This window comes from Salvelinus sp. IW2-2015, unplaced genomic scaffold (assembly GCF_002910315.2).
Source record: "Salvelinus sp. IW2-2015 unplaced genomic scaffold, ASM291031v2 Un_scaffold1257, whole genome shotgun sequence".
Lineage (NCBI taxonomy): Eukaryota > Metazoa > Chordata > Actinopteri > Salmoniformes > Salmonidae > Salvelinus > Salvelinus sp. IW2-2015.
Window position 1 is genome coordinate 49,659 of NW_019942803.1, and position 19,426 is coordinate 69,084.

Sequence of the window (19,426 nt, forward strand, 5' to 3'; positions counted from 1 at the left end):
CCTCCCCTATTTTGAATCACCCCTGCCCCCAGTAAATTTCGATCTGTCCCTGAGGATGATTCTCCAATCGATCTTTAATTGCTATTGGGTAGTGATGTAGACAGTACTGTAGCACCTTTACTGGGTCGTCTCTAGTTACCTCAGCCACAAAATCATCATTATGGCTAAACCCCGCCTATAAATAGCTACAATTTCTCTTATTAAACTCTTATTTTAAACGAAACTCTAACCTTAACCCCAGATTTAACCACACTACGAACATTATGCATAACCCTAAGATTAAATAATGACAAAAAAACACATTTTTGTTCATTCTTTGTTTTTTTGACTTTCTGGCTGTGGTAACTAGTGACAACCCTTTAACTGCTCTATCACGAACCACTGGGAACAGGTTGCCTGGGAAACGGCCGCATGGCAACAGGATCAGAGCCTGGGAGTTGTCTGCCGCTAGGTCTGCTCCCATTTTATCGCATTTCTTCACTAGATGGTGTGCAAGCCACTGGAGAGTAGGCTGCACTTACTAGCGCACAGTAGGCTACGGCTCCAACAAAACAAACCTGGAAAACTACATTATACGACGCGCCATTTCTTTAGGCTTTTGAGGAGGAAACTGTGGGAATAAAAGCTTTGCTTTAAGGTTTTCATGCGACTTGGATAATATTCAATCCAGCTGTGATGGACATAATGATTGCGGTGCAGGATGTGTGTGTCTCCAGTCAATGGCTTACCGCTATAATTCTCAGTCTGTGCTGCTTTTTGCCTTCGTGCTTACCCGCTGGACAAACTGTGGACTATGCATCGATTGAAAGTGTGGTCACCCGACAAGGCGATACGGCTCTCCTGAGGTAGGAAAACAAGCAAAGCAGCTTCAATTTCCCTCTGTCTCTGCATTCACGGACGACAGAGTTTCAATATCTAACCAAATAGTGCTGTGACACCAAACAATAAGCAGCCTATAATTTGATTCATTTCATTGTTGCATTCAACGTTAGCAATTCTAAACTGGGTCACTCGCGCTACAAAAAAACAATCCATTCTTAGCCCGTGTGTTTTTTCATAGAATTAGAATCATAGAATGGATGAACCTTCGTATGATGAGATCAGCCATTTTGGTCAGGGGTTGGCCAACCATTGTTTTCCAGTGCTGTTATGAGATGTTGTGTAAAATAATGAATTTGAAGAATGTATCTGCACTGTATGCAGGGCCATGCACAGACCTTTCTGGGGGCAGGGTCTCAAAATGAAAAAAGGGCACTCCCCCCTCGGAAAAAAAATGGGCTTTCATAATTCATATCTCGAAATTTATAACATACTAACTGCCTCTGTAGCAAACATTTGTAAATGTTTTAGTATAGGCCTATTTATTTCTGCAACACACTCATCACAAGTTGTAAGCAAGCTAGTTACAGTGCCTCCTAAAGACATGATTGACATCAGAAAAATAGGGTAGGCTATTGATCAAATACACATATCATTGGTCACATACACATATTTTGCAGATGTTATCGCAGGTTCAGTGAAAGTACACACAAATCCCCCAAAATGAAAAGAAATTGAGAAGTATCAGAACGATCAATGCCAGAGTCCGAAATATATATATATATATATATCAGTATTGCTTCCGTCCCTCGCCCCAACCTGGGCTTGAACCAAGGACCTTCTGCACACACAACAAACATAGACAACAGTCACCCTTGAAGCATTGTTACCTATCGCTCCACAAAAGTTGCGGTCTTTGTAGAGCAAAGGAAACAACTACTTCAAGGTCTCAGAGCAAGTGACGACACCAATTGAAACACTACTAGCGCGCACCGCTAACTAGCCATTTCACACCGGTTACAATCACCTCCCTTTGAACTCCTTCTCCGCAGTGGTCAGGGTCACGGCACCAATGTAACTGTATTGCTTCCGTCCCTCTCCTCGCCCCAAACTGGACTTGAACCAGGGACCCGCTGCACACATCGACAACAGTCACCCTCGAAACAACTACTTCAAGGTCTTAAGAGCAAGTGACGTCAACGATTGAAACGCTACTAGTCCTCACCGCTAATTAGACATTTCTTACCGGTTATAGAAATATATCTATATCTATATCTGGTTGAGAGAATGCCAAGAGTGTGTAAAGCTGTCATCAAGGCAAAGGGTGGCTACTTTGAAGAATCTAAAATATTTTGTTTGACACTTTTTTGGGTAACTACTTGTGTGATTTCATATAGTGAAGACATCAAACTTATTCTTAAATGTAGAAAATAGTAAAAATAAAGAAAAACCCTTGAACGAGTAGGTGTGTCCAAACTTTTGATTGGTACTGTGTGTGTGTGTGTCTGTATATATAGACAGTGTGGCCAGTATATGAATAGGAAATGTGTGTGCAGCAGTGTTATCTAGGATTAGCCTTGACTAGAATACAGTATATACATATGAAATGGGTAAAACAGTATGTAAACATTAAAAAGTGACCAGTGATGAATGACTATGTACATAGGGCAGCAGGATAGAGTACCGGGTGGTAGTCAGCTAGTATCAGTGACTAAGTTCAGGGCAGGGTACTGGGCGGAGACCGGCTGGTAGTGACTATTTAACCGTCTGATGGGCTGGACATAGAAGCTGTTTTTCACTCTCGGTCCCAGCTTTGACGCACCTGTACTGTCCTGTCTCCGCATTCTATACTGAACAAAAATATAAATGTGACAATCAGTCAATTGAAATAAATACATTTGTCTCTAATCTATGGATTTCACATGACTGGACATGGGTGGGTGGGCCTGGGAGGGCCCACTAGGGAGCCAGTCCCAGCCAATCAGAATGAGTTTTTCCCCACAGACAGAAATACTCCTCAGTTTCATCAGCTGCCGGGAAATGTCTCTTTTTCACGACCCTATCTTTCAAAAATTATTTGTGAAAATCCAAGTAACTTCACAGATCTTCATTGTAAAGGGTTTAAACACTGTTTCCCATGGTTGTTCAGTGAACCATAAACAATTAATGAACATGCACCTGTGGAACGGTCGTTAAGACACTAACAGCTCACAGACAGTACGCAATTAAGGTCACAGTTATGAAAACGTAGGACACTAAAGAGCCCTTTCTACTGACTCTGAAAAACACCAAAAGAAAGATGCCCAGGGTCCCTGCTCATCTGCGTGAACGTGCCTTAGGCATGCTGCAAGGAGGCATGAGGACTGCATATGTGGCCAGGGCAATAAATTGCCATGTCCGCCTAAGACAGCGCTACAGGGAGACAGAACGGACAGCTGATCATCCTCGCAGTGGCAGACCAGGTGTAAAAACACCTGCACAGGATCGGTACATCCGAACATCACACCTGTGGGACAGGTACAGGATGGCAACAACTGCCCGAGTTACACCAGGAACGCACAATCCCTCCATCAGTGCTCAGACTGTCCGCAATAGGCTGATAGAGACTGGACTGAGGGCTTGTAGGCCTGTTGTAAGGCGGGTCCTCACCAGACATCACCAGCAACAACGTCGCCTATGGGCACAAACCCACCGTCGCTGGACCAGACAGGACTGGCAAAAAGTGCTCTTCCCTGACGAGTCACGGTCTTGTCTCACCAGGGGTGATGGTCGGATTCGCGTTTATTGTCGAAGGAATGAACGTTACACAGAGGCCTGTACTCTGGAGCGGGATTTGGAGGTGGAGAGTCCGTCATGGTTTGGGGCTGTGTCACAGCATCATCGGGCTAAGCTTGTTGTCAATGCAGGCAATCTCAATGCTGTACGTTACAGGGAAGACATTCTCCTCCCTCATGTGGTACCCTTCCTGCAGGCTCATGCTGACATGACCCTCCAGCATAACAATGCCACCAGCCATACTGCTTGTTCTGTGCGTGATTTCCTGCAAAACTGGAATGTCAGTGTTCTGCCATGGCCAGCGAAGAGCCTGGATCTCAATCCCATTGATCACGTCTGGGACTTATTGGATTGGAGGATGAGGGTTAGTGCCATTCCCCCCAGAAATGTCTAGGAACTTGCAGGTGCCTTGGTGGAAGAGTGGGGTAATATCTCACAGCAAGAACTGGCAAATCTGGTGCAGTTCATGAGGTGGAGATGCACTGCAGTACTTAATGCAGCTGATGGCCACACCATATACTGACTGTTACTTTTGATTTTGACCCCCCCTTTGTTCAGGGAAACTTTATTCAATTTATGTTATTCACTTGTCTTTTGAATTTGTTCAGTTTATGTCTGTTGTTGAATCTTGTTATGTTTATACAAATATTTGCACATGTTAAGTTTGCTGAAAATAAGCGCAGTTGACTGTGAGGACGTTTCTTTTTTCCGATGAGGATGTCCTGGCTGGCGTGGTTACATGTGGTTTGCGGTTGTGAGGGTGGTTGGACGTACTGCCAAATTTTCTAAAATGACGTTGGAGGTGGCATATTTGTGGCATTATGTTTTGTGACAAAATTGCACATTTTAGAGTGGCCTTTTGTTACCCCAGCACAAGGTGCACCTGTGTAATGATCATGCTGTTTAATCATCTTCTTGATATGCCACACCTGTCAGGTGGATGAATTGTCTTGGCAAAGGAGAAATGCTCACTAACAAGGATGTAAAATAATTTGTCCTTCAAATTTGAGAGAAATAAGCCTTTTGTTCGTATGGAACATTTCGGGGATATTTTATTTTGGTTGATGAAACATGGGACCAAAGCTTTACATGTTGCGTTTTATATATATTTTTCAGTATAATTCACCAGGCAGGCCAAAACTCCGTCCCACCAAAAGATGCTGAAATTTCAGGCGGTCTTTTCGAACAGCTCTTACACTGAAAGTATATTATCATAATTTTCACATTTCCACAAAAGAAAATCATATTTTTGACAGTACTGGGCCTTTAAAGAGAAGGTGCGGACCTGAATACGAAGAACTATTTCATTTAAGTGATATAACTTATGCATTTTGTTGTAGGTTTTATGTATTGAATTAAAAAAGCTGAATTGCATCTGGTTGTCTGGCTTGGCCTGTGAACAGCAGTGATGAGATATTGTTAGTTATTTTGTGATTAATAGTTGATGGCGCTCATCACAAAATTACCTTAGCAACAGCGATGATGGATTGCACTATTTTTGCCCTATTCTCTGCATGCCCGACGGCTGTCATGTCAAACCGACTTACACCTCAGACGATCTCTCTAGAGAGGAGTCTAATTCCCTGGTGTCAATCTGGGTTGCTTGTGATCAGTGGCAGAAGCTGTGCCTGAATCCCAATGGTTCATTGGGCTAGAGATTATCCCTGTGGTATGAATCAGCTCAACAAACAAGTTTACCACTCCACAACCGGGTCATTGACTCTGTGCAGCTCAGACAGACTGGAACGCATGGCAATGGATATGGGGACCATTTTGAAGGTCCTTGGCGGGGTTTTTGAAATGAATTAAGAGGTCATTTCACAATGCCAATTATAGGCAAAATAACCTATATTTCTGATTTGAAACTCAATGCATTTTCTGTGTGTATGCAGTCTGTGTGGAGTTATAATTTCACTCTGTTCAACTCTGTTAAACTAATGGATACTGGAAAGCTCTTAAGCTGCTCTACTTGCCTCTCTGCCTTGCATCTAATTGCAGCTTATCGTTATCACCAGGATGACTGGATGTGTTGATATTTGCACTGCGATAAGGGGTATTCAGAAAACTGACTGTTTTTCGAAATCCGAATGAAGCTCGGATTGGACTTTTCCAGTACAGTGGGGCCTTTTGTTTTCAGGAAGGCTTCAAACATAACTATGTAGCTAGAGACTGCAACCATAACTGTCCGAGGTCGCTGGCCCTCTTTTTCCAGACCATAGACTATTATAAGGCAATTTCTTCCATTCTCCTGAAGCTGATTGCAGGAAGAAAATGGTGCGCGTTCTCAAATGGTGACAAACCCAGAAGCATGCAATTAGTCATCGCCTCTGGATTATGGAATAGCTCCCAAGAGGAACGTTCACTCTGTCATGTGTTCATTATTTTCTCCCTCTTCTTCAATTCTTAATGCTGCATTACTGTGGCCTTCTGTGTTCCCCCTGCCTCCCTGATTTATGTTGGACAAYGGGTCCATATCAATTAAATGGCTAGGGCTCTTAGAACTAAAGGAATTGTCCGCATGTGCATCATCTTCCTTTTAAAGGCCCAGTGCAGTCAACACTTGACTTTCCTAGGTGTTATATATTTTTCCACACAATGAGGTTGGGATAATATTGTGAAAATTATGATAATGCCCTTTTAAGTGTAAGAGCTGTTTGAAACGACCGCCTGGAATTTCAGTCTGTTTTGGTGGGATGGAGTTTTTGGTAAATTTTGTTAATAGACCAATAAGAAAGCGTACCAAATCTTTCTGCCTATAACAGATCGTTTTCCCATTCCCAGACAGTCCTAGCAAAATTATTGCTTGAGAAATTTCTAATTTCTAATAGCAAAGAAGCTATTTTTGTTTCTTTTTGACCATTTTAATTGAAAACAGGATACTTATTTGTTACCCAGATAATTTGATATTGCGATTAAAATCGAATGCATTGGACCTTTAATCTTTTTTAATGACCTAAAAACTTTGCCATTTTCCTAATGGGGTCCTTTTCCGTCATTAACAAGGGGCCTTGTATTCTGAATCAGTTATTGTTGGTTTTATGCCATGCATGACTGCATAGTTTCATGTATCTGGTGCATTTTGCATTCAAAGGGGTTTCTGAACCAGTGATTCCTCACAAAACTCAGACAAAAAAAGACCATCATTTTGGGGATTTTATTAGAATAGAACAGTCCTTTGGAGGACCAATTGCTGAGATATACAGTTGAAGTCTGAAGTTTACATACAGGTTGGAGTCATTAAAACTCGTTTTTCAACCACTCCACAAATGTCTTGTTAACAAACTATAGTTTTGGCAAGTCGGTTAGGACATCTACTTTATGCATGACAAGTAATTTTTCCAACAATTGTTTACAGTCAGATTATTTCACTGTATCACAATTCCAGTGGGTCAGAAGTTTTACATACACTAAGTTGACTGTGCCTTTTAAACAGCTTGGAAAATTCCAGAAAATGATATCATGGCTTTAGAAGGTTCTGATAGGCTAGTTGACATCATTTGAGTCAATTGGAGGTGTACCTGTGGATGTATTTCAAGGCCTACCTTCAAACTCAGTGCCTCTTTGCTAGACATCATGGGGAAGACCTCAGCCAAGACCTCAGAAAAAAAATTGTAGACCTCCACAAGTCTGGTTCATCCTTGGGAGCAATTTCCAAACGCCTGAAGGTACCACGTTCATCTGTACAAACAATAGTACGCAAGCATAAACACCATGGGACCACGCAGCTGTCATACCGCTCAGGAAGAAGACGCGTTCTGTCTCCTAGAGAAGAATGTACTTTGGTGTGAAAAGTGAAAATCAATCCCAGAACAACAGCAAAGGACCTTGTGAAGATGCTGGAGGAAACAGGCACAAMAGTATCTATATCCACAGTAAAACAAGTCCTATATTGACATAACCTGAAAGGCTGCTCAGCAAGGAAGAAGCCACTGCTCCAAAACCGCCATAAAAAAAGCCAGACTACGGTTTGCAACTGCACATGGGGACAAAGATCGTACTTTTTGTAGAAATGTCCTGTGGTCTGATGAAACAAAAATAGAACTGTTTGGCCATAATGACCATCGTTATGTTTGGAGGAAAAAGGGGGAGGCTTGCAAGCCGACAAACACCATCCCAACCGTGAAGCACGGGGGTGGCAATATCATGTCACAAAATAGATGGCATCATGAGGTAGGAAAATGATGTGGATATATTGAAGCAACATCTGAAGACATCGGTCAGGAAGTTAAAGCTTGGTCCAAATGGGTCTTCCAAATGGACAATGACCCCAAGCATACTTCCAAAGTTTTGGCAAAATGGCTTAAGGACAACAAAATCAAGGTATTGGAGTGGCCATCACAAAGCCCTGACCTCAATCCTTTAGAACATTTGTGGGCAGAACTGAAAGAAATTGTGCGAGCAAGGAGGCCTACAATCTGACTCAGTTACACCAGCTCCGTCAGGAGGAATGGGACAAAATTCACCCAACTTATTGTGGAAGGCTACCCAAAACGTTTGACCCAAGTTAGACAATTTAAAGGCAATGCTACCAAATACTAATTGAGTGTATGTCAACTTTTGTTCCACGGGGAATGTGATGAAATAAATAAATGCTGAAATAAATCATTCTCTCTCTTATTATTCTGACATTTCACATTCTTAAAATAAAGTGGTGATCCTAACTGACCTAAAACTGAATTTTACTAGGATTAAATGTCAGGAATTGTGAAACTGAGTTTAAATGTATTTGGCTAAGGTGTATGTAAACCTCCGACTTCTATTGTATTTTACTTTTCTAAATGTATAATTGAGAAATAATGAATCAAAGTTGGCATATTTATAAAATGTTGGCCTTACCCAAGTGTCCTTTAAGACTCCATAATGTTTCATCTGTACATGCTACAAGGAAAACATTTATCATATGAAGCTTTACCACTTGCTCTGTAATATGAGTAGTATTTTGATTACAATAAAAAATAGTTTTACATTCATTTATTCATATTGAAAAATATAAACTTGAATATTGAATATATAACATTTTGGATTTGGCAAATTGTTCAATATATTGTTCAACATAATGTACTCTAAGGGCATACCAATGTTCCCGAGTGGGATCTCAGCCAATTCTAAGTTATGGCCTATTTTATATATAGAAATTGGCATAGTAGGCAATGTAACCAATCACAGCCCTCCTTTTACTTGTACTTGCACATCCTGCAAATCACCATCAGAGGTGATCATTTTGAATAAATTGTTACATTCACTCTGTTGGTAACGCTTACGAACTGGATAATAACTCTAAAAGTAGCAGAGATTCCACTCTGGGACTTTGATAGGCACGTAGAGTATATTTTGTTCCACAATAAAAAAATAAAAAWAAATGCCAAAAMMCAAAAAAKAATACTTTCAATATTCATGTTTWTATTTATCTATATTCATAAATTAATGTAAACAAATGTTTCTATTGAAATCAACATACTACTCATATTACAGAGCAAGGAGTAAAGCTTCATAAGACACCAATGTTTGCTTTGTAGCACTTACAGATGAGTCACTATGGAATCTTAAAGGAGGCCTGGGTAAGGCCAAAATGTCATACATATGCCAACTTTGATCAATTATTTCTCAGTTATGCTTTTTTATACTTATGCCAAATATAGGTCAACTCCTTCCTCCAAATGACTATTCTATGGATTACAGTTCATGAAAATCCCCCAAATCATGTTTTTTTGTTGTCTCCATGGCAGCCACTCAAGTTAATTAGTGGATGAAGGTGGTTTCAGAACCAAAGTGGGGGGAACGAAAAACAGGCTACATTACCCCCCCCTCCCAGTCTGATAGTGGTAGCGGGGTGGTAGATGCCTAGTCTCCTTTATGGCTCAGATCAGGTGTCTGCATAATACACACCATAGACATACATCATGTACATACCAGTGTTGGGGAGTAGTGAATTACATGTAGTTTAACTAGTAATTTACCTACATTTTGCATTACATCTTGGGCGTAGTTAAACTAAATTCAAATATCGGTAGTGTTAACAGTAGTTAATTGCCATGTAGCGATGTAGCTAACTACTGGAACTACACACTACTTTGTTTGCTAAAATTAAAATATTGGTGAAGTATGCAATCATTTCCTCRTTTTTTTCAGCATCAGACCTGCCTTATTCTTACTTGAACGATCATTTTTGTTAAGTTAATTTAGGCTAAGTTACACATTCTGTTAACATCTGAATCCAGCGTGATCTGTTCAGCTCAGACAGATCAAACTCAGAGGMCCAGTTCATGCGCTCCATCAGCAGCAGATTTAAATGTATGTTTATGCGACATATGTTGGTGCATTAAATCATGTCGCATCGAACGAAATCGCACCGATTTTGTTCTCTAATTAAACTGAATCGCACCGAATCGTCGCAAACTAAACGTATCTTTCCTACATTGTAACCTATTTCACAGCACTGTTTTYCAGGCATGTCCTATACCAGTCCCTACAGAGGTGTTTCCGCGACAAATGAAATCTGTTATTGTGGCTCGTGGAAAGATCTTGGCATTTGCCAATCGAGCTTATGCGAGGGCAGGCATCCAGCGTGAATGCCTGTGTCCCCAACACAGATGCCAACACAGATGCCAAAGGTAGGCCTAAGCGAAGAACAAATGAATATTCTGGCTATGTAGCCTCTTCAGTTTGCAACTTCTTAATCAGTTAAAAATATATTCAGATGCATGTAGGGCATTTTTATAGTTTATATGATGTAGCCTGAGACTCCCACAAAGTTAAAAATAGCTGTTTGTGTTTCCACTTAGAAGCATATTATGAGGCCCTTCTAATTTTGATCAGAGGGCATTTCAGGTGCCTGTGTGGCTCTCCTATGGAAGAACCTGTGTTTAGGCTAGGTCGCGATGCTCTGTGGTCTGTCTACCACCTGCCACATGTATCTGAATCCTCAGACGTACATGGGGAGGCAGAGGTGTCATGCCCATAGGGGGCACATGCTCCCTCTATATTTTTTTTATTACATGAAAAAAACWGTTTAATTATATTATTACACTGAACAAAAATAAACATGCAACAATTTCAAAGATTTTACTGAGTTACAGTTCATAAGGAAATCAGTCAATTTAAATGAATTCATTAGGCCCTAATCTATGGATTTCAGAAAACCAGTCAGTCTCTGGTGTGACCACAATTTACCTCATGCAGCACGACACATCTCCTTCACATAGAGTTGATTGTGGCCCGTGGAATGTTGTCCCACTCCTCTTCAGTGGCTGTGTGAAGTTTGCTGGATATTGGTGGGAACTGGAACACCCTCTCGTACATGTCGATGCAGAGCATCCCAAACATGCTCAATGTGTGACATGTCTGGTGAGTGTGCAGGTCCCAGTGCAGGCCAACTGGGACATTTTCAGCTTCTAGGAATTGAGTACCGATGCTTGCGACATGGGGCCGGTCATTATCATACTGAAACATGAGATGATGGCTGGGTATAAATGGCACGACAATGGGCCTCAGGATCTCGTCACGGTGTCTCTGTGCATTCAAGTTGTCGTTTATAAAATACAATTGTGTTCATTGTCCATAGCTTATGCCTGCCCATACCATAACCCCACCACCACCATGGGCCACTCTGTTCACAACGATGACATCAGCAAACCACATGATGCCATACATGTACAGCTGAAACCAGGATTCATTCGTGAAGAGCACACTTCTCCAGTGTGCCAGTAGCCATAGAAAGGTGAGCATTTGCCCACTGAAGTCCGTTATGACTCCGAACTGCAGTCAGGTCCAGACGTTTCTGACAGTTTTGCAGAAATTATTGGGTTGTGCAAACCCACAGTTCCATCAGCTGTCTGGGTGGCTGGTCTCAGGCGATTCTGTAGGTGAAGAAACCAGATGTGGCGGTCCTGTGCTTGCGTGGTTACACGTGGTCTGCCGTTGTGAGGCCGGTTGGACGCAGTGGCATGACATCTATTCATGGATGCCAAGGGAAGTCAGGCTTCCACAAGAATTTTACCAAGAAAAAAAAGTACCAAATAATTTGGCTTTCGTCTCTATGTGTTTCATACATTTCCTTCAATTCGCAAGAGCCTGAATGTTTCTCACCAGAAAAAGCATCCGAGCAAGCGAAACAGCGGGTCTCTGTCTCTGTATGTGTAACCCATCTATCTGATGCTTTCTGGTCATAAAGAGCATGATTTTGTTGCCGCCCCTAGCACTGAATGCAAGGGAAGCCAGCGAGCATTTGGCCTTAGCCACTCAGCTGTGAATGGTCCTGGCGCATCAAAAAAAGTGTCAAGGGAAGCCAGTTTGGATTTGGCTTCACACCAATCACACCAGAAGTCAAACGTCATCGACAGAAAAAAACTTKAATTGTTGCATCTGGGGCTGTCATTGTCCTCTGGTGGCTGGCCTAGCTAGCTAAAATCATCCCTTTCCTAAATTATCCATTGGTSRAGATAGGGATTTGGAATTGTGATTTTGAGATAGGGATTTGGAATTGTGATTTTACTTAATTCTCCGTACTGGCAAATGATTATAACGGCAATTCTGATCTACCACTAATTCATACATTGTGCCCCTGGTCTGAGAGGATGGAAGTAGCTAGATGTAGTAGGCTAATGTTAACTAGCTGGCCCATGAAAAGAAGTTAGACTAGCTAGCAAGCATTATAGCCAGATACCCTAGTACAACAAAACCTAAAAGCATGTACTGTATGACATAGTCAAAGACCATTTAGGCAACATGAAAGAGGATGTCATTGGCGTTTATCTACAAATAAGGTTAGTCAACATGCTTTTTTCTACTTGCACGCACGCACGCACACACATACAGAAATCAGTACCATGGACAAGTACAGCATATTTAACTTACGGTGATTGGACTAAATCGTTTTTGGTATCTTTTAGTTGTCAATGTATTAGACTAAGCRTAGGTGACTAGATGATGTTGAAATTTTGAAGTGTAAATGGTGCTGGAATAGTGGAGGCAGCGCCTGTTTTCTTTGCAACTTAAGGTAACTCTCCGTGGTTCTAAATCAGTAGTTGTTTAGTAGTCCAAAAATGTTGCAAACATTAACTTACTTGACCATGTTGTAGGTCAGTGTTTCCCAACCCTGGTCCTCAAGTACCCCCAACAGTACACCGTTTCATTGTAGCCCTTGACAAACACACCTCATTCAACTCATTGAGGGCTTGATGATTAGTTGACAAGTTGACCACATGGCCTCACATGTGAATCATTAAAGAGATGGGTGGGGCTAAGGCGTAAGAGGGTGTGAACGATGCCATTTTCTCAAAAGTGGGGTTACAAGTTTATCAACTTTCAAAGCAGAATTACTTTCCCATTGTAGTGGATGACATACAATTTTCTAGCTCTGAGTCTCTTTTATCCATGTAAAAATTGGAAATCAAAATCTAATTTTGATACATAAGACTGAATCGAGGCAGACGATCACATATATTATACACATATATTATAATTTTTTCAGATGTTAAAATAATTACTAAACTTCCTTTTTAAACCCATGTTTTATAATTATTTATACAAATATTTTTATTTTCTCAGTAGTAAGTGATTCCTTCCAAGGTGCACCACGGAGCAAAGATATGCTAGGCTGGATGCTAGATACTTTAATGTGTGCAGAAAGTGGAGGAGGAGAGAGTGATTTTAGCTGCCAATGATAGGCTGGACTCCCAGGAGGTATGTTTGTAAATGAATTTGATCAAGTTGTAGCCTATTGATTCCTTTTTGATGAATAAATACAAATAAAATGCTTTCTTGTTTCTCTATAATACTAGCGACATAGCAATTTTATTAAGTAGACTTTAGCTAACCAGCTAGATAGGTTCACAATCTCATGACTAGCTACCAAGCCATTTCAGGCTATCAATCAAGTTAGAGTAGATTGTCTAACTATCTTAGGTTGCTAGACTTTAGAAAATACTAAAATTGCTTTAAATCTTGGGTTATGCTACTATACCAGTGTGGCAGTAAAATCATTGTGCATGAATGTGCATCATTCATTAAAATTACAATTGGACAGGGCTGGGTTTCCCAAAAGCATCGTAGCACTAAGATCATCTTTCGTCCATTTAGTTTCAATGGAATTAAGATGATCTTAGTGCTATGATGCTTTTGGGAAACCCMACCAGGGTAAGGATGTGTGCTTATGTGACCTATTCAGAAAAATATACTATTTGTTTGTACATAAAATTAGGCATAATGATTTTGGCTCTAGATTGAAGGAAAAACTGTTTCAGGTGGATGAAAAATGCAAAATTCTCTGAATTAAACCTCACGTACTTTGTGCCCCCTCTAAAATAATGGGTGCATGATGCCCCCGTGGGAGGTGACCTGCTTTAGCCTCGAATGACACATCGGGGGACACATCTGAAACTGTCGCTGCTGATTAAACGGCCTCCAACATGCCATTTCCTCTACGGGTTTAATGGGATCAATGTTGCTGTCAAAACAATATTGCTCTCCATTTCATAATCTTCATGTCCCAAATGCTTACTAAAACTGGGACATACCTTGCAATAAGCATGCTTATTTTGACCTAGTTTTTTTAAAGAGATGATTTCATGCACGTATTATGGTTCATCACTCCCTCCATCTTTACAGTTGAAAGATTGCAATGACCAATATCTATAATATTTGCTTTTTAGCGGATGCATTTATCTATACATTTATCCATGCGTGCATTTTACCTAAGGGTGGTTACGCGAATCAAACCCAATAACATGGCATTACATGCACCATGCTCTACCAACTGAGCTACAAAGGACCACACTATGTACTGTACATCAAATGATTTGTCTAGGCCTACATCTACTGAGGTGCCGGCGTATAGCACTGTGTAATAATTCACTGTTGACTTTAGTGTTCACGATGAACAGTTCGTTTATATCAACCATTTACAAATGATGAACAAGATGAAATACAGTATAGGCCTGTAAAATGTGAAGAAAAATGGCATCAGCTTAAGAGGATTTCCCAGCTAAGCTGAAATATACTTTACTGTAACAAGCCTACAGCTGCTCTCTGAATGCTCCAAATCAGCAAGCCTCGGCTTGCTAGTGTTATCTATTGTTACCCAAGGAAGGATGGCTACAGTAAATTTATTCGTTTCGATTCATTACACTGGCAGCCATTTGCGTATGATAATCTTAACTATTGATGAACTTCAGTTAGCAAGGTGGCAAGGTAGTGCAGTATGTCCTGAGTGGCTAAGCATACTTGATGCTTGCTTTGTCACCTCACAAACAAGTACATTTCCCCACCTCATTACAGGATCCGGAAGACTATCACCGGTAGATAAATCAAAGGCTTATTATTTTATTTAACCTTTATTTCACTCTGTGTCATTTATAACCATGTATCACTCTGTGTCAAATGCCTATTGTTGTTTTGAGTGCACTTATTTCATGAGTTATTCATTTATACTACAGGGAGGTCTTTGAATCAAGTAGTACTTTGGTTTGAAGAATCATTACCTTTTCATGCGGTCCCTCGTGGAACCAGGTTGAAAGGGGGGTTCAGCTGTGGCTTTTATACACAAGTTATATGTAACCATTAAGTAGGCCTAATAGCCATTGAAAATGCAAGTAAATAATTTCAAAATAGCTAAAAATGAAGATTTTACTGGCACCCAGCTGAGTTCTGTGGCAGCACCCCCATAATTGCAATGTTTCTATAAGAGAACATCTCAAAGGATTGTTTGTGTATTTCAGTGAAAAGTCTGTGGTGGAAGGTAGCCTAGCAGTTAACAGCGTTGGGCCAGTTACCGAAATGTTGCTGGTTTCGAATCCCTGAGCTGACTAGGTAACTTTACCCTAATTGCTATTGTAAGTTGCTCTGGATAAGAGCGTCTGCTAAATGACTAAAATAAAACTTGACACAAAATAATTACAGCTGCAATATCAGGTTTTAAGGCTAAAGCGATCACGGGTCTTCGAACTGTTTAGAACCATTAGGCAAAAAAAAAGCAGTGTATCTAGTCAGGCGGCTTGTGGTCGTAGATAGGATATGTTGACATGAGTGAAGTAGAAAGCAAACATGCCAAACTTTACAATACTTTAAGGGCGATTCCGTGGTAAAGTCAACCTGAGCATGCAAAATCAAGTTTTTTCCCAAAATTATCCTGAAAGTAAATGTCCAGTGTTTCTAGACTTCTATGAAATTTGCCCTCTAATTACTTACAATATGAGGAAAATAGTTTTTCCTTCCAAGAAATGGTAATCCAAGTATGTTAAACAGCTTTTCTGGGTTGGCATGTAGAATGGTGTGGGTGTACCCCAACAATGGAATGGTGTGGGTGTACCCCAACAATGGAATGGTGTGGGCGTACCCCAACAACAGAATGGTGTGGGCGTATACCAGTCATAAAGATATTTATGTATGTAGACTGCTGATTGGCCAGCTCATCCTCCTCAGGAGTATAACATTATACTCCTATTAGGTAATTGAAAGTATATATTTTTTTAAAGATGCACTATGCAGAAATTGCTCCGCCATTTCCTGGGTACTAACATTCGAATAGTTCACCTAATTTCTGTGTATATGACAAAACAAGCGTGTAGAGAATCATTGTACCATCTCAACTGCTGTGAAATATATTTTCCATAACCAAAAATATTGTATTTTCAGCTGTTTGAAGCTGGTATTGAAAACCAAAAGTAAAAGATGCTAAATGAAACTTAGAAATAGAGCACAAAGAACAGACCTACTGTTTATTAGACTTGCTTTCAATGAAAATCTAAGCCTCACATTTCTATGTGCCTTTTRGAAGGATCGTCCAAAAAGTGACATTTTGCAGCTTTAAATGGTCTGTTTGACAAGTCTGAAGTGGGGTTATATCTCCAATGTATGCTTTGGCCACAAATACGAGTTTAAAACGAGTCAACAACATTATTTCGGTATGAGTTAACGGAATATAATAACTTTTAAAAGTGAGATTTTCACTGCACAGTTACTTTAATGTCTAAATGTTGGAGTGCAGATTTTATTTGAACAGTTAAATTAGATAATTGCATGAATTTTGGCTTCAAATAAATTGGTCTAGGCTAAAGTATTGATATACAGTACCAGTCAAAAGTTTGTACACACCTACTCATTCAAGGGTTTTTCTTTATTTGACTATTTTCTACATTGTAGAATAATAGTGAATACATAAAACTATGTATTAACACATATGGAATGATGTAGTAACCAAAAAAAGCATTACAAAAAAATCAAAATATATTTTATGTTTGAGATTCTCCAAAGTAGCCACCCTTTGCCTTTTATGACAGTCTTGGCATTTTCTCAACCAGCTTCATGAGGTACAGTGGTTTGTCTTTTAAAAGTTGCAGTGTACTGCGGCACAGCTTGCATGGTTCCGCAGAATTCTATGGCACGTTATTTAAGTGCCAACCACTGGTACCGTTAATGCAAGTTAGTGCTAGATTCTACATTAAAACCAAAAGCCGCCTCATGGGTCTCCCGSTGGCAGCCGGCACGGGTATCGAAGCTGCATCTGTAGCAACGCATTTTGCACTGAGGGAGCCCCCATCCACAAAGTATCAAAATATAGAGAGGTGATGGGTAAAGGTAAATTGTAATGCTAATAGCCCATAATGGGCTATTATAATACTGTACATGGTTTCCAGGTCAGGATAASCRAAACATGTATTTATTWAAGACTATCAGACAGAATGTTGGTACTTATTTATTTTGATCCAAAGCCATGAATGAGTGAGTCATTCCGCTTTATGTAGGTGCCGGGCTATATGACTGTGCCATCGACTTGATAACCTCCAAAATATCGTTTATATATTATTTCGTAAAAAACTAAAAACTAAAGTGAGCGATTTGTAATCTGAATAATGGCCAAAATAATATTTGTAAAGGCCTAAACATTTATTTCTGTTTTTAGAGGGAGAGAAACTCCCAATCACAGTCGGATATGATACAAAGTGATACTTTTTGTTGTATTATTTGTTTTGCCTTTTCTGGTGGATTAAACTGATATTGCAACCAATCACAGYCGGTTGTGATACAGCCAACCTAACTAAGGTTGGCTGTATATTTGACGACTATATTTGACGATAGAATTCTCCCCCTACCCTCCTTCTATGGAAGTCTATTGTCCAGCTACCTGCTAAAAGCCATAATGGCGCTCTACAATGTGGCTGTGTATGCTTGAAAGAGTATTTTCCAGTAAGCAACAATTTGTTTACCTTCATTAGACAACTTTGTTCCAATATTTCTGTAATTCAGTGATATTTATTCCCATAGTAATTCGTTATGGATCCRTWTCTAAATAAACAGCATTTTGAAAGAGTATTTTTATCATTATTTTATTGACGAAAGCATAAAGATGCCATTATTAGTTACATTGTTTTAGTTTGACCGTGCAGACTGGCACTAAGAACAGCGGGAACATTTCCCTAGTCAGCGCCATTATTAGTGCAATGCCCCTTAAAGTGTTGCTCTGTGCTACCCAGTGTGGTGGGGTGGGGGTCTTCTGTGCGCGGCTCTGCGGCACATCCCGTGCCCCATGCCCTCATGCCTTGAATCTCGCGCGCTTTCAGTGGATATAGCTGGAGAACTGCAAGGCAATCCCATTGTGCGCCACTCGGGAGCCATGACCAATATGACCAATATATTGGGGTGGCAGGTAKYCTAGTGGTTAGAGCGTTGGACTAGWAACCGAAAGGTTGCAAGATCGAATCCCCAAGCTGACAAGGTAAAAATCTGTTCTGCCCCTGAACAAGGCAGTTAACCCATTGTTCCTAGGCTGTCATTGAAAATAAGAATTTGTTCTTAACTGACTTGCCTAGTTAAATAAAGGTAAAAATAAATATATATACAGTGGGGAGAACAAGTATTTGATACACTGCCGATTTTGCAGGTTTTCCTACTTACAAAGCATGTAGAGGTCTGTAATTTTTATCATAGGTACACTTCAACTATGAGAGACGGAATCTAAAACAAAAATCCAGAAAATCACATTGTATGATTTTTAAGTAATTAATTTGCATTTTATTGCATGACATAAGTATTTGATACATCAGAAAAGCAGTACTTAATATTTGGTACAGAAACTTTGTTGCATTTACAGAGATATACGTTTCCTGTAGTTCTTGACTAGGTTTGCACACACTGCAGCAGGGATTTTGGGCCATCCTCCTACAGATTCTTCTCCAGATCCTTCAGGTTTCGGGGCTGTCGCTGGCAATACGGACTTTCAGCTCCCTCAAAGATTTTCTATTGGGTTAAGGTCTGGAGACTGGCTAGGCCACTCCAGGACCTTGAGATGCTTCTTACGGAGCCACTCCTTGTTGCCATGGCTGTGTGCTTCGTGTCGTTGTCATGCTGGAAGACCCAGCCACGACCCATCTTCAATGCTCTTACTGAGGGAAGGAGGTTGTTGGCCAAGATCTCGCGATACATGGCCCATCCATCCTCCCCTCAATACGGTGCAGTCGTCCTGTCCCCTTTGCAGAAAAGCATCCCAAAGAATGATGTTTCACCTCCATGCTTCACGGTTGGGATGGTGTTTTGGGGTTGTACTCATACTTCTTCTTCCTCCAAACACGGCGAGTGGAGTTAGACCAAAAAGCTCTATTTTTGTCTCATCAGACCACATGACCTTCTCCATTCCTCTCTGGATCATCCAGATGGTCATTGGCAAACTTCAGACAGGCCTGGACATGCACTGGCTTAAGCAGGGGACCTTGCGTGCGCTGCAGGATTTTAATCCATGACGGCGTAGTGTGTTACTAATGTTTTCTTTGAGACTGTGGTCCCAGCTCTCTTCAGGTCATTGACCAGGTCCTGCCGTGTAGTTCTGGGCTGATCCCTCACC

The 19,426-nt window shown here is 40.6% G+C and overlaps 1 protein-coding gene across 1 annotated transcript in view; it reads left to right on the plus strand.

The window, feature by feature from the left end:
• Window positions 1-395: 395 nt before the first annotated feature.
• LOC112070210 (neuronal growth regulator 1) overlaps window positions 396-19,426 on the plus strand; it is a 206,117-nt gene continuing 187,086 nt past the window's right edge. The window contains exon 1 of the mRNA XM_024137631.2: window positions 396-845. Within this exon, the coding sequence (XP_023993399.1) occupies window positions 676-845 (170 nt within the window). The 5' untranslated portion in view covers window positions 396-675. The remainder of the gene's footprint in view (window positions 846-19,426) is intronic.